The 15835-nt window shown below is 33.1% G+C and overlaps 2 protein-coding genes across 2 annotated transcripts; one reads left to right on the forward strand and one right to left on the reverse strand.

Annotated features, from left to right (window-relative positions):
- The first annotated feature begins 3969 nt into the window (after positions 1 to 3969).
- On the forward strand, positions 3970 to 6273 carry LOC145059388 (butanoate--CoA ligase AAE1-like). Its single transcript, XM_079007244.1, has 3 exons — positions 3970 to 4104; positions 4280 to 4630; positions 4720 to 6273. Exons 1-3 carry the CDS (start codon positions 4054 to 4056, stop codon positions 6154 to 6156), a joined length of 1839 nt encoding a protein of 612 aa, XP_078863370.1. The 5' UTR covers positions 3970 to 4053; the 3' UTR covers positions 6157 to 6273.
- A 2411-nt stretch (positions 6274 to 8684) lies between these two features.
- Positions 8685 to 11068, reverse strand: EMB1586 (P-loop containing nucleoside triphosphate hydrolases superfamily protein). The gene is made up of 2 exons (XM_079005819.1): positions 10829 to 11068; positions 8685 to 10492 (listed from the first exon to the last, which is right to left on the reverse strand). The coding sequence occupies exon 2, from the start codon at positions 10432 to 10434 to the stop codon at positions 8743 to 8745; it is 1692 nt and encodes a 563-aa protein (XP_078861945.1). The 5' UTR covers positions 10435 to 10492; positions 10829 to 11068; the 3' UTR covers positions 8685 to 8742.
- Between the last annotated feature and the right edge of the window lie 4767 nt (positions 11069 to 15835).

The following is a 15835-nucleotide window of genomic DNA, read 5'->3' on the forward strand; positions in this document are numbered from 1 at the left end:
TGAGGAATACTAGGCAGATTACAACTTATACTGATGTACACTGGTTTGCTTTCTTTTAACGCAATTGAAATTGCAGTGTCAATTTGTTCATGTGCATCTTCCAAGTTATTCACTACTTCCTGTTGTTTCATTCATCATAAATCCATCAATATCATATAACAAGATCAGATAAAAATCATTGTTACTTAATTTTAAAATCGATGAAATACAAAAGCCTTGGAAATTAAAATCAACATACTTGAGAGATCATCGTGTCCCTGGCGAACGTCCCTGTTTGATGTATCGTCGGTGGTCGGCGCCATCACCGACGAAAGGGCCCAGCTCCACCCGTTCTCTTCTCCAATCCATAAAGTTGGTGGTTCTACGGTGTTGTGGGGTGGTGCTACTGCTCTGGTGGTGTCGAAACTCATTTAGGAGGGGATAAGGGTTTTTGGGTCTGTGAAGAGAGAACGATGATTTTTAAAGAAGTAGTGGGAATCGGTGGTGGTGTTATATGAAACTGATAACCTAAATTAGTGGGATATTGATTGATTTTGTTTTCTTTTACCATAATTAATTATAGTGTAGATTACTCTTATACCCTTTTATTATTTATTAGTGATTTAATTATTTCCTGAATTCTCATTGGTGCATTTAGGCACACAATACCTGCTAAAAACATTTGAACCTAGCTCTCTCTCTCTCTCTCCCTCTCTCTCTCTCTCTCTATATATATATATATATATATATATTAAGGAAAATATAGTTGTTATGTACCTAATATTGGGTATAGAACTATCAAAAACCATATAATTTTAGCCAAATACAATTAAATTTCTCTACCACATTTTTGCATCCTCTATTAGAGTTTAATCTAGGCTTTGTATATATTTTTTATGGAGTTTTACAAGTTAATTTTGCATCACAAACTGTATATGTATATAAAAATATTTTACTAATGACATGGAAGTCTCCGTATTGAAATTAACATAGAAAACTATAGTGAAAGATCGAATTTCATTAGAAAAAACCAATAAACTTCATTTCATATCACATAAAAAAATCCAAACAAATATACATAAGGTAGATATCAGAGGAAGTTATGAAGCAAATTAGAGCTCTAATAAAAAAAACATATTTTGAATTCAGAAATGTTGGGTATGAATCACGAAATCAAAAATAATATGAGTTAAAAAGCAATAGCAAGAAAGTAACAATGAAAGAAAATTGTGTTTTGTTAATCAAAACAAAGTCAATTTTGATAGTGCTACACCTAATATTAAATACATGACAATCATATATTCACTTTTCATATAGAATATGTATTCTAGTAGAATATATACTCTCATTCTGCTAGAATACACTCATATTATTCTATATATTAATACATTATGAAAGAACATTATTATTGATATTAATGACGAATTTAATTAGTTTCCATAAAAAAAAACTATAAGTATAAATATCATTTAATATACATTTAATGTTTACTAAATTTTTATTGGTGCATTCTAACACATAATAGATATGGAAAACATTTAAACTTCTGTCTCTTTCTCTCTCTCTCTCTCTCTCTCTCTCTATATATATATATATATATATATATATATATATATATATATATATAGGGTTAGGTTATTTTGTTTCTAGTAACTATTGTGTGCCAAAATGCACAGATCTGGACCATCGGATGGAATATAATCAAAGGTAATGATCTGAGGGTCTATTATAGTAGAATAGGATAACATATACCATATAATCACACAAATTTCAGCATAAGGGCATTTTAGTCAATTAACCTATATTAAAAAAGAAAATTTTCGGATTTTTAGGGATAATTAATTCCTTTATTTTTAAAAATCTGAATATTTTAAATTAATTCAAAATTACAAATTCGAATTTATTCTATCAGAATGGTAGAATGTTAACTATAAACTAGTAAAAATATATTCGTCGATTATATTCTGTCAGAATGACAGAATGCCAACCATAAACTAGTAAATACATTCTAAAAAGAATACACAAAATCAATTCTTGAACTAATAAATATCCAAATAATTACATTGTATGATTATAATTCATTGAATAATAACAACATTCTAAAAGAAAAAAGAAAAAAAACATCATAATCTAACAAAAACACTAATCTATTCTAATAGAATATTATTTTTTAGCAACACTTTATACATTGTAGCATAACACATTCTGGTATAATACACTCTCGTTCTCTATGTTTTCTTCCTTCTCCACATCAATGTTAGCCTCTTCAAAACCTAAATCCACAAAGAAAACATAATCAAGTTTCAAAAATTAAAAAATTCAATGCATTCTAAGAGAATAAAAACTATAAATTATGACAGTATGTACTTGTTGTTGACAATTATTCTCAAACATTCTAACAAAATACATCTATATAAAATAAATTCTAATAGAATTCATTACATAATTTAAGAGCTGTGATTGAATACAAAATTCAATAGTTGTGATTGAATCATCAACACACATATGCATTCATTCCCAGTAAACACTAGAGTATGTATTCATAATTCACAACAAGATAAAGAAGAAGATGAAAATGAACAGAAAAGAAACGAATTTGGAATACCTGGCTAGAAGAAGGCTTGCGTTCACCATGTAAGACAACCACCCATAAACACTCAGTAAACCCAAGATCATACACCCTCACCATTGAATCAAAAACAATCAGCCCCACCATGGAGAATCAAGAGACTGAAGCAACTGATAAGAGGGTAAAAAAGGAAATAAAATCAATAAGAATCAAGAGACTAAAGCATGTACATGTATCTGTGTATGTGGAATATGAAGGACCTGTAACCTTCCAAATCTAATAAAAGATTATATATAAAAAATTAATTTTTTTTTGACAACGTTAAGGTAGCTTGTATGTCTTCAACAAATGTCACTCGTTCTTACCTCGAATCTGGACTGAGGGATTATGTAAAACAAGGAGAGAACGCAGACCTTAGGAGGAGGCTTGAACGGCGGAGTAATGAGAGCAGAGGGACGGCTGCTTACACCGCCATAGGCGAGGAGAAGGTAACTTGGGGATTAAATTGGATTGCGGATTTGATGTGCGTTGATTGTTGAAGCTTCTCCGGGTTCTCATTTTCTCCTTTCGGAACGACTGACAGACGAGAAGGGTGTGCGATGTTTTGTCGATCTATTGCAAGGAGAGAGAAAGCATCTCCGATTCTCATCTTCATTTGATCGGGGATGAAAGGAACTCGAGCGAAGCAGGGGAAGAATGAACAGAAGGCAGCAACATAACTAGGTAAAATATATTTAGTTTAATTCCTTAATTGAATGATTAGTTTATTTCCTTAATAGAATGATTTCAATTAAATAATTTCCTTAAATAATAGTACAATATGTCCAAAATACCCTTTAATGATTTAATTAATTATTTATTATTTCTTAAATTCTCATTGGTGCATTTAGGCACACAATAGTTGCTAAAAACATTTGAACCTAACTCTCTCTCTCTCTCTCTCTCTCTCTCTATATATATATATATATATATATATATATATATATATATATATATATATATATATATATAGAGAGAGAGAGAGAGAGAGAGAGAGAGTTAGGTTCAAATGTTTTCACTATCTATTGTGTGCCTGTATGATTGATTCTGGACCAATCATTTTAGTTATTTTAAGAAAGTAATTAATGCTTATTAAATGCTGAAGATGTAATTAATACATATTATATCTTCAACATGTAATATGCATTAATTACTTTCTTAAAATAATTAAAATGATTGGTCCAGAATCAATCATACATGCGACAGTGAAAACAAAATAATCTAACTATATATATATATATATATATATATATATATATATATATATATATATATATATATATATATATATATATATATATATATATATATATATATATATATATCTTCTAGACTATTTAATATGCGTTGCATAAAGTTTGATAGTTAATAAAAAGAGTACATTATAAGGTAAGATCTAAGTTTCTTTTGCATATATTGTTGCATCACATGACTTATAGTATGATGATTAATCAGATCCTGCAGGGATGAATCTTAGAGCCTTAGACTACAAGGGCTTTTTTTCTTATCAAAACAAGGTATCTTGTATTCAAATTAAGCCATTTATTTAAATTTGAAATGTATGTGTGTTCTAGCTTTGCCTTTTCTTTTAAAATTTGTCGTCATGATTATACGAGATATAAAAACTTTGTCTTCATTATTACATAATCTCGTTGTATCGAAACTGGCTAATAAATTGACAACCGCAAACAGTACTCCTTTTGCACGTCTACAATCGTGAAGAAGTCAAACACCAGGCTCCGCGCAGTTTCCACCACCACCACAAACCGTTCTTGCAAGATCCGTTGCGAGAGCTCGTCGGAGTCTGGGGACGAATTACATGGAAAATCATATTCATGGCGATCGCCGGAGGGCGTGGTCCGTTGCTCAGCAAATTACGTTCCTTTATCACCCATTAGCTTCTTGGAGCGAGCTGCCGATGTATACAGAGACCGGACTTCCATCGTTTATGGGTACATCAGCTACACATGGAAAGAAACGCACCATAGATGCGTCAAGCTTGCATCTGTTCTTAACCATTTAGGTGTTTCTCGTGGCGAAGTTGTAAGTTTTTCTTTTTCTGCAAGTTGATTATAAGTAACAGAAGCTAGAAATCATTTACTGAAGCTAAAATTACGGATTAATTAATGCAGGTAGCGACACTAGCGCCAAATGTTCCGGCGATGATAGAGCTTCATTTCGCAGTTCCCATGGCTGGAGCCATCATTTGCAATCTCAACACACGTCAAGATCCAAATATGATTTCAACTCTGCTACAACACTCGGAAGCAAAGATTCTCTTCGTCGACAACCAATTATTGGATATAGCAGATGAAGCTGTCAATCTTCTCAAGAACACACACACAAAGCCCCCTCTTGTTGTCGTAATATCCGAACCCGACTCCCGATCACCGTTGACTAATACCGGAAAATACGAATACGAGAGCCTTGTGGAGAGTGGAGTGACTGAATTCTCTATAATCCGACCAAATGACGAATTTGATCCCATCAGTTTAAACTACACCTCCGGGACCACTTCACAGCCGAAAGGAGTAGTTTTTAGCCACCGAGGGGCTTATCTTGGCTCCCTTGCGTCGGTGTTCTTGCGAGATATGCAAGAGAGGCCTGTTTACCTTTGGACGTTGCCTATGTTTCACTGCAACGGGTGGTGCTTCTCGTGGGGGGTGGCGGTGGTCGGCGGCACCAACATTTGCCTCCGACGTTGTGACCCTAAAGATATATTCAACAATATAGTGCTTCACAACGTCACACACATGGACGGAGCTCCAACTGTATTAAACATGCTTGTGAATTCTCCGGCGACTGACAGAAAACCACTTCCACATAAAGTCAAGATTCTGACAGGCGGCGCATCTCCACCACCGACAATCATTTCCAAGATAGAGGAGCTAGGGTTTCGTGTATCTCATATTTATGGTCTCACTGAAACATATGGTCCAGGGACTTCATGTTTATGGAAACCCGAGTGGGAAAAGTTGAATCTTGAAAAACAACTGAAGCTTAAAGCACGACAAGGAGTGAAAGCTTTTGTAATGGAGGAAGTCGATGTAAAAGATCCTGTAACAATGGAGAGTGTAAAATGTGATGGGAAATCGTTAGGGGAGGTTATGTTTAGAGGGAATATAGTCATGAGTGGATACTTTAAAGATTTAAAAGCAACAAAAGAAGCTTTTGAAGGAGGTTGGTTTAAAAGTGGTGATCTTGCAGTCAAACATTCAGATGGATATATAGAAGTGAAGGATAGGTCTAAAGATGTTATAATATCGGGTGGTGAGAATATATGCACCATCGAGGTCGAAACCGTAATTTACAGTCATCCCGGAGTTTTGGAGGTGGCGGTTGTTGCAAGGCCTGATGATCATTGGGGTGAAACTCCATGTGCATTTGTGAAGTTGAAGGAGGGTGTTGATATTGATGCTCAAGAAATTATTGAGTATTGTAGAGATCGAATGCCACATTATATGGCACCCCGAAGTGTTGTTTTTGATGATTTGCCAAGAAATTCGACTGGAAAGGTGCAGAAGTTTGTGTTGAGGGAGAAGGCAAAACGTTTGGGGAGTTTGTTTTAACAAATTACAATGTAAGTGGAATTATAAGTAATGGTAATAGTAAGTGTTATAATACTTGCTAGGAAGACGTTGATTCAAAAAGCTCTGTTTTTGTAATATGCTTTATTTAAGACCCAAGTCTATTCGTATTTCAATAAAGTAATGATTATGTATTATTTTGTTTACAACTTGTATGCGGGCCTAGTACAAAAACCTGATCAAATACTCAATAGTGTACAAACATGGGTTTGTAAAATGGTGCGAAACACTTGGTGTGAACAGTGAAGAGAAAATTTAGAGAGAAGAACATGAAGATCGAGAGCCAAATAAGCAAAGACAGCTAGAGTTTTTTCATTAAAGAAAAGAGTAAATACAATGAATGGGGAAACATTACTATTAAATAAAAAAGACGTCATGGTTAAAAGTCCAATATAAAAAGGGTAACATAAAATATATGCTAACATCCCACATTCCCCCCCAAACTCAAACTCTTAGACCACACCAGTATATTTTATGTTAGGCTTAGTCTTTTTGTATTGAGCTTTTATTTATTCTTTAATAGGTTAACCCTAGTTTCTTTCCTCATTTATAATATTGTTTCTCTTTCATTACTTTTCATTAATAACAAATGTACCAATAGCTACTTGAGGTATTTGGCTCTCAATCGTCATGGTATTAGAGCACAATCCGATCTATGTGTTTTGATATGATGATTGTACGAAGGCTTTATAATGAGAGCCAGGTTTGCATAAAAAGTTCATGGTATTGTTCATTGATTTGTGTTTTTTTTTTTTAACCGCAAACTAATCTAGTCCTAAATTATCATTTATGTCTCTAAAGGTATTTGAACTCATGATCTCTCAATCGAGAGAGTCACTCCTTACCGTTAGACCAAATATTTTTTTGATAATTTGTGTTTGATTCTCATCTTGTATTTGTTGGGTATATTTTTGTTTTCATTTGGTATTGTATTATCTTTTGTATTTGTTGGTGGTATTGGATTGTCTATTTGTTTTTATTATTGACAATATGGTTTGGATAGATAATTCATTTGAGTATGTTAGTATCCAATTTGATGGTAATAATTATTATGCTTATTGGAATTATGTCATGAAAAACTTTTTATATATGAAATCTATAGGGTTATGTTACTCATACCCTAAGTAGACATATAGATGGGAAAGCCGCCAATTATGCAAATTGCTTGATTCATAGGAAATTGATAATTCTAAGATGATCACATGGATTAACAGACCTAAAGTTCAATCTACTGGGCCTAATTGGTTGCGTGTGATACGATTACAGAATTTTAAGATTATTTGAATAGACTATACGCTCAATTAAATTTTTCTAAATAATACCAGTTGGAAACAACAAATATTCAAGCCCTGTAACAAAATGATATGAGTGTTCAAGATTTCTTTGTCGTGATGTTTGATTTGTGGGATCCATTGACCCTTATATGTTTATAATTTTATCTTTGGCATTCTCATTTAGGACAGTCATAACCTCTCTAGGTGCTTTAAATCATTTGAACAATTATGATATTTCTCATTGTAATGGTTATAAACTGGAAAAAAAATATGGTTATCGTTTGAGAGTTGATTCGTACATAACAATTTTTCTCTATACACAACAAATTGTGTTTTAAATGTTATATTGTACAAACATATAAATCATAAATTATTATATATGGAGAAAAATTATTGTATACGAATCATTTCCCGGTGTAAATACAATGTTTGGGGGAATAAGAATATGAATAAGGAAAGAAACTATAATTAACCTATCTATAAGGCTAAATAAAACCTCAATAAAAAAGGCTAAGCCTAACATAAATATTTGCTAACATGCTAACAAAGTAGAGGATCTAGTAGAGAGTACTCCAAAGGGATTTGTAGTACCAAACATTCCTACATTTGACGGGCACAATGATTACTCGTCAAAATTAATAAACAACTTCATCAAAATCAAAGGAATACGTGGGCCTCTTAGAAGACCAAATCAACACACATAAAGGAGCCATACCAACTCAAGGTCTCAAGCACAATGGATGATCAATGACCAGACCTTTTTGTAACATTTAATTAATAGACATGTTCTTGATACTATTTACAACACCGACGAATTAAAGTTAAAAGAGTACAATTATTGTAGGCACTATGTAAGCATCTTAAAGGTGAATGATAAGTTGCAAGAACATTTGTCATGGCCAAGAAGATGAAAGCTTGTGGTGATTGATACATGTTAACACTATCAAAGAGAAGTTGTTGAGGTCTATGATAGTGAAATTCAACTATATAATATCTAGTGTGTTCCATTCAAGAATCAGATGGAAACTTGTAAGCTAGCTGAATTACAGAGTAGCTTGGATGTTGATGATTTGGCACATTCAGAACAATGATAATGTTTGGTTTGTTAATATTTAGATATAAGACAAGAAACAATAATATTACTTCAAAGGCGACATGCACTTAAGGACTTAATCCAATGTTGGCAAAAACTCTTATCAAGCATAATATCATATCAAAACAAGTAACATCGATCAGTAAAACTAAAATCAATATTACCAACATTTCATAATTATCAATAAACACAAAAAGTTCTTTACTTTTCTTCCTCAATCACAAGTTTACCCTCAGCAAACTCACAAGACTGAATAGTCACCCCAAGTTGCTTTTGAAGCTTCCTCACCACAAAAACCTCCGACTCCTCACAAATAGTAACCACCGAACCCTTCCGACCGAGTCGACCGGTTCTCCCAGCTCGATGTGCATAATGAACCGAGTCAGTAGGCAAGTCAACATTGACCACAAGATCACAATCCGCCACATCCAAACCTCTAGCAGACAACTCATTTGTTACCAAAACCCTAATTTCCCCTTTCTTAAATTTCTTCAAGATTGTCGATCTTGTAAGCTTCCCCAAATCACCATGCAACTCTTCAGCCACCAACCCACGAGCCTGTAGCTTAAAAACCGCATCTTTTAATTGGCGAGTATGATTCATAAAAACTATAACTGTTTTTGCATCTAAAGCATGAACACATCTTCTCAAAGTATCAACTTTATGTTGCAGCCTTGAAACACAGTAGTAGTGCTTCAAGGACGGCGGAAGGCTACCGGAAACCGCATTGCTGGCGGCGGGACCTGGTCCCGCCGCCAGGTTCACCGGGCCGGGCGGGCGGGAAACCGATTCAAGCGGGCCGACTTTGTCGGCCTGTGCAAGAATCGGGTCCCGCCCCCAACTCCTGGCGGCACGTATTACCGCGAATGGTACGGTTGCTGATACCATGATCGTTTGTCTCTCGACACGTTTCTTGATTCCGGTTCCGGAGTCGACCAGGACGGAATTGGAATTGGAATTGGAAGTATCGGAATCGTAATCCGAATTGGCTTTCTTTCCAACATGTTCGATTATACGATGCATATCTTCACGGAAATTGAAAGATAAAAGCTGATCGATTTCATCTAAGATTAGGTAACGACAGCCATGGGTATGGAGCTTTCCGGAAGCACTGATTTCTGCGATTCTTCCGGGTGTTCCCACAACAATTAGGGGTTTGTTTTTTTTTAAAGATTCCTCCTGTCGTGACCGATTTGCCCCTCCAACAAGTTGTTGGACAAATCTTTTGTTTTCGGGTCCTAATAATTTCTCGATTTCTCTCACGATTTGCATACCGAGTTCTCTTGAAGGTGCTACAATCACGGCTTCGACATCGGGTTTCCTTTTAGCTTCTTTGTTGTTGTGGTTGTTTCCAAGTGGGCCCACTTCCGAAAGTATTGGAAGAACATAGGCCAATGTTTTTCCTGAACCTGTGTAGGATTGAATTACAACATCATGGTTGTTTAAGATTGTTGGGATGGATGCTGACTGGACATCGGTTGGGACTTCAAAACCTTCTCTGTTTAATGCTTCAATTAACAATGGAGGAAGACCGAGTTCAGAGAATGATTTTGCAGAAAACGGGGCTGATTCGATTACAAGAGGGTTCTCTGTAGCTACGGCTTTCGGTTTGACTTTGACTCGATTGGTTTTGACTTCTTTGAGTTGACCTTGGATGAGTTCTGGAGTGGAAACTGTTTGTCTGATGTTATCTTTCTTGAACTTTGTTGCTGTTGTTGTTGTTTCGGTGTCGTTCTTGAATCCAAGGCTTTTTAGAGTTAATGGAGCATTTGCAGGGCTCAATATGTAGGCACTCTTGTGAAAAGAAGCTGGTCTAGAAAACTTTGGGAGCTTTTTTAGGGTTAGAGTGTCTCCGACAAGAAAAAGAAACCGGGTTGCTACTATAGCTGCCATTGCTTTCCTAATGCTTCTCTGAAGAATTGAGTTCAATATCCATTCATGGTAGCAAAACCTAGAAATGAAGCACAGTAAAAAACCTCACAAGCGTAAGAGACTTATACAGCAGATGAAAAGATTGGTAATTTAGGGCTTCTTTCTTTTTAGTTAATCGTTGTTTCTTGTTGCTGCTACTTAATTGGTTTACTGAAGAATCATTTTCTTCTATCAAACATAATATTCCCAAATTCTATCATAATATCGCCAAGAGTAACGAACGAACATCGAACACTTAGCGATTAAAAAACGATTTTACATCAGAACAATGCCTTTACAAATCAAAACCCAAACCCTATTTCAAAATTGGTCGAAAGAATCGAAAAAACTTCAATAAAAACCGTAAATTACTTACCTTACGAATACTAAGAGGTCGAGCAAAGCAGTCTGCAACAAGTCCTTCACTTATCAAAACCTAGAAATTAGTATAAGTGTAGGTGTATTCGGGAGATTGACAATACGGCGTTGTTTGAGAAAACAGCCAAACGGAAGATTAAAAAAAGGCGGGCATACAATTACAAGATACAACCGGCGGCGAGACAGAAAGAGTGACACACTGTCACAGTGGAAGGGAAGCTAAACACCGTTCTATCATCAGAAGGGATATTTGATATTTGTAGTTATTTCAATTGGGAACCCTCAAGTTTAAGGCCTCACACAAATTTAGCCATTTGGTGTTATCAAATTTCAAAAAAAGTCTCCGATATTCTAAGTTAATTTATGGTTTACTCTTAATTATTGTTTTTAACAAAAAAAAAAAAAAGTGTTAATTATTTTATATTTTGCTCAAATTAATGAAATAATCCTGATTTGTTTTCAACATAAAATTATATATTATCATATAAAAATAGATAATCGAGATTTTTATGTTTAATAAATTAATATTGGGATTAAATCGTAAACTCACCTATAATATTAAGACTTTATCGGAGATTTTCATCCTTCTTATTTTAAAGTAACACTTTTTTATTACGAACAATGACGAACGATATCGCATGTGTAAACTTGGTCACTTTTACCTTTTTATACTCCAACTAGTTTATAACCCGTGGTATCCACGGTTACAAAATTAAAAGAATTTTCATAGTTAAAAATCATAATTATTAACCGATTATTTTTAAAAAGTTATTAAGTAAAAGAGTTATGTGATTTTCAAGTAACTTAATAATAGTTGATTTACAATGAGATATTTACCCAGATATATTTTATAAATGATATTTAACAATTTATAATAACTTTATATATTTCAAAATCATTCTAATTTAAAAATACAAAATAGATTTACCATATTACCCTTAACTATCAAAACCATTAAATAAATTGACCTGGTTTTCCTTATCACGTTAACCCAGATCACACACACAAATACAAACTCCAAAACCTCCATTGTTGTTTGCAAGAAGCCCAGACCTCACTACCACTTCCATTCAACCAATTAAAGTACTTGTATGACACCGTTAAAGAGAGTAAAAGTCTATGAATAAATTAGAGTAATAGTCCTTGCAGAAATGGTCCTTATAAGTGAAACGGTTTTGTTCAGAAAAACTTTTTACAAAAGTGGCCCTTGTTGTGTTAGAAAATCTTTAGCGAAAGTAATATTCCAAGTGTAAATTATAGCATTAGCCCCTGTGAAGAATACATTTTTTGCAGAAATGGGCTCTAAAAGTCAAAAATAGTCCATGTTTAGAAAATCTTTTTATAGAAATGGTTTGTATAAGTCACCATGATAGAAAATAATCGTCCTTGTATAAATTATAGTAATAGTCCCTATATAGAAAACACTTTTGCATAAAGGGTCCCTATAAGTTACCGTATATCAAAAGATTAAGGCCACATTCTAACAAAAGAATATAGTCTAAATATTGGACACTTGATACTTATTTTAGATAAAAAAAAATAGTTCAACCCAACAAAACATATAAAAATGACAACCTATCGCATACCATTGTTCCTTCTTTTAGATGTTGACGTTTTGCTTGGATCCAAACATTGAGTTGTGGGATTATTGATTGTCTTTCCACGGTGTCCATACCTATCACATCGCAATAAGAAATAAAGATATAGAGATATAATTGCACAATAACACCCACAAAAAAACATTAAACTTTGGGAAAGTACGCAGAAATAACAATAAACTTTCATCTTTGACTCTATAAATAACATCCAACAAAATGAATACTACATCTCATTATGTTCATCTAAACTTAAGATCAGTTCTAATCATGTAATCTCAAACCAAAAATAGCAGCAAGTAAATGAAAATTACATCTTGTTTGAGAGTTATGTTTTATTTGTGGTCAACAGAGTACTCCATTTTGATAACAAATGTTAAGCTACATGTTACTTTTCATCTCAACATTACTATAAAGTTTTACCAGAAAAGCCAACTGCAATTGCTACAAATACAATAATGTTTTTTTAATTCACAAAAATACAATATTAATTAACTTCTATAGTATAGACTACATCCAGATTGCACCGTCATCTTCTGATGAACAACATTGTACTCGTTTAAGATGTTGATCATAATTTATTAATTCATATGTCATGAGTTTATGAGATTATCCTTAACCCAAATTAAGTAATTGTGACCTAAAGCCCAAATAGTGAGAGATACCATTTTCCTTATCTGCTTCTTCACTGAAATCACAAAATTAATTAAAAAAATAAGAAAAAGAAAACACAAAAACCAGCAACAATTGAATAGGACAATTAAAAGAAGTCGGCTCTGTACCTTACCTTATATGTTTTGATCATTATCTTCAATATATGATCTACTTCTTTTGAAAGCTATCTGAAAAAAAAAACAGAGGCTATACAAATTGTGTATAGACAATTTTTGAAATAAAAAGAACAGAAGTAGGATGATAGATAAATGAAAGAAAGCGGTATACGATAAGATTTGTGTGGGGGAGTGATGGTGTAACTGAGACGACCGCATCTTCTAGCTCTATCCATGGAAGCCACTTCGGACTAACTCTGATCTCAAGATAAAGAGGATGGTCGCACTCTGATCAGCATGTCCTTTCTTTGTTATCCTTCAACAACACCAAAAAGAACAACATATAGAAAATATATTGTTTTGTTGATAACCAGGGTTCATAATTGAGGTTGAACAACCCTTAAATCACGTATAGACAAATTTAAATCAAAACTGAAACACAAAAACGAAAAACAAATACCCCTATAGTTGAAAATCTGCGATTTGAATTTAGTAAAGAAGATGAACATACCAATGAACCTTTACATTGTTAAGAATCCTAGAAAAGAAGTGGATCGAGATAGATAATGGATTAGGGTTTAACAACAAATTAATAGATGGAGCTGTGTAATTTTGAGTACATTGAAGAGTTGAATATAAAATCCTGATTTTATGGGATTGATCGAAGATTTTGTTTAATTGATTAAGGATTTACGTTTAATTAATTAAATATTATTCAAATTTAGAAAACACAGAAAATGCCTAAAAATGACACAATGACACGTGGCAGTAAATGCCTCAACATGTGACAAGTGGCAAATTAAACTACTCTTTTATTTATTAGACTAGTTGTGAAACCTGTATATTATACGGGTTGATTAAAACAAAATGTTAAATAGAAACAATTAAATGAGAAGTTTATTTGAATTTGAAATTTGAAATAAATAAAAATTATGAGAAAAAAAACATGCAAAAAATAAATAAATTAAAATTATTGTTTAGTTATCAGACCCGTATACTAAACAGTTTAATTATAATAAAATGTTAAACACAAAGGTTTAAACTATAAATTTATTTGAAATTGAAATTTAAATTTAAAATTTAAAATTTGAAATTAATATCATTATGGTAGGTTTAATTTATGGAAACTAATTAATTATATATTAGAAATGGAAAATGAAATAAATGACAAGTGGAAAATAAATATATCTCTAAATTATGACAAAATGACATGTGGCGAATTGAATGAGAGAATGACATGTGACAAAATCATTCTTATTTATTAGGGTAGATAGGTAGATACATTTTAAAATGAACTATTTTATTCAAATTATGTCAATATAACATGCTATATATCCTACTAAACTGCTCTTACCTTTGAGTGGGTCTTGATCCATTTAGTTCCTTGTTACCTTCTGGGATGAGTCTCTGGCATGTAAAAGCAAAACCCAAAATATTACATTTTTATCGTACCACCATCCAAGGTTTTAAACTTTACAAGAAATCATTTTCTTTATGGATTTGTGTGGGTTTTTTTGTTGTACCCTCTTCCAGTCTATGCAAAAAATAATTTGTTTCAAACAGATGCATTAGTTTTCATAGATTCTTTCTATAGCAATCGAAATTCATCCAAATTTAATAAATAAAATCGAAATCTATCAACTTCCATGGCTTCTTTGGGTGTTATTGAGAAAATAGGCGCACTACAAAAAACCAAATTATATGAGCAAACCATCAAAATCATTCTTGTTCATCTTGATCGATGGGAGCATCACTTTCATAAACGCAAGTAACCCATTTAGTAATCACATTAAATGTTAATTATTGATTTTTATCCAACGATTTAGATTATGGTATTGTTTAAACCTCATTCATGAAGAAGAAACTTTAAAAAAATAGTATATGGTTAATTTGCTAATCTCATAGTTGTACTTCTCACATAGTGTGTTTGCATTCACCATCTTCATCCCCGTAATCTTCTACACTAAGTGTGAGGGTTAGTGGCGAATCTAGAACCAAAATCAACGTGGTTCCTTATATAAATGAAATGGGGAAAAATATATGAAAATGTAGGTCTTTTGGCAAAAAAAAATGTAGTTCCTTATGTTTTTTATATAGAATTGTTGTATTAAAAAAGAAAAAAGCTAGGTACTACCTTGAGTGTGAATAGCTATGCCCCTGGTGAGGGTGTAACGTCCTCATATTCGGGCTAGACAATTTAGAGATATTAAGCGTTAAAAATGACTTTTTGATATAAGATTATTTAGGAAAAATAATCTTAACAAAAGTTATAGTGTATGTGATAAGGATTTTTCACATATAGTTAAAATTCGACATCGTATAAAGACGTTATGTTTCTTCGAAGTTTCGCGATTAAACCGGCACGGCTCTAAGTATCGTAAAAAGTGAATTTTTGATAAATTACTTTTTTGCATTAGTGATCTAAACGAAAGTCATGATATTCATTAAACCGAGAGCGTGCATATAGAGAACATCTAAATCATACTTCAGTAAAGGAAGTTATGATTTTTGGAAGTTTCAGCGCAGTAGTGTGGGCACAAAAATCAAATTTTAGATCAATCAATTTTTAGCCTAAATGATAATTGAAGATCTCATTAATAGGAGTTCAACGATAAAAAGACAGTCGAAAACGAAGTTCGT

Source organism: Lactuca serriola, chromosome 6 (genome assembly GCF_051521515.1).
Source record: "Lactuca serriola cultivar US96UC23 chromosome 6, Lser_US96UC23_V15, whole genome shotgun sequence".
Lineage (NCBI taxonomy): Eukaryota > Viridiplantae > Streptophyta > Magnoliopsida > Asterales > Asteraceae > Lactuca > Lactuca serriola.

Coding starts and splice junctions, on each gene's coding strand:
- LOC145059388 (XM_079007244.1), top strand. CDS start 4,054: ATGAATCTTAGAGCCTTAGACTACAAGGGCTTTTTTTCTTATCAAAAC. Junction 4,105..4,279: donor TTTTTTCTTATCAAAACAAG/GTATCTTGTATT, acceptor AACCGCAAACAG/TACTCCTTTTGCACGTCTAC. Junction 4,631..4,719: donor GTGTTTCTCGTGGCGAAGTT/GTAAGTTTTTCT, acceptor TAATTAATGCAG/GTAGCGACACTAGCGCCAAA.
- EMB1586 (XM_079005819.1), bottom strand. CDS start 10,434: ATGGCAGCTATAGTAGCAACCCGGTTTCTTTTTCTTGTCGGAGACACT.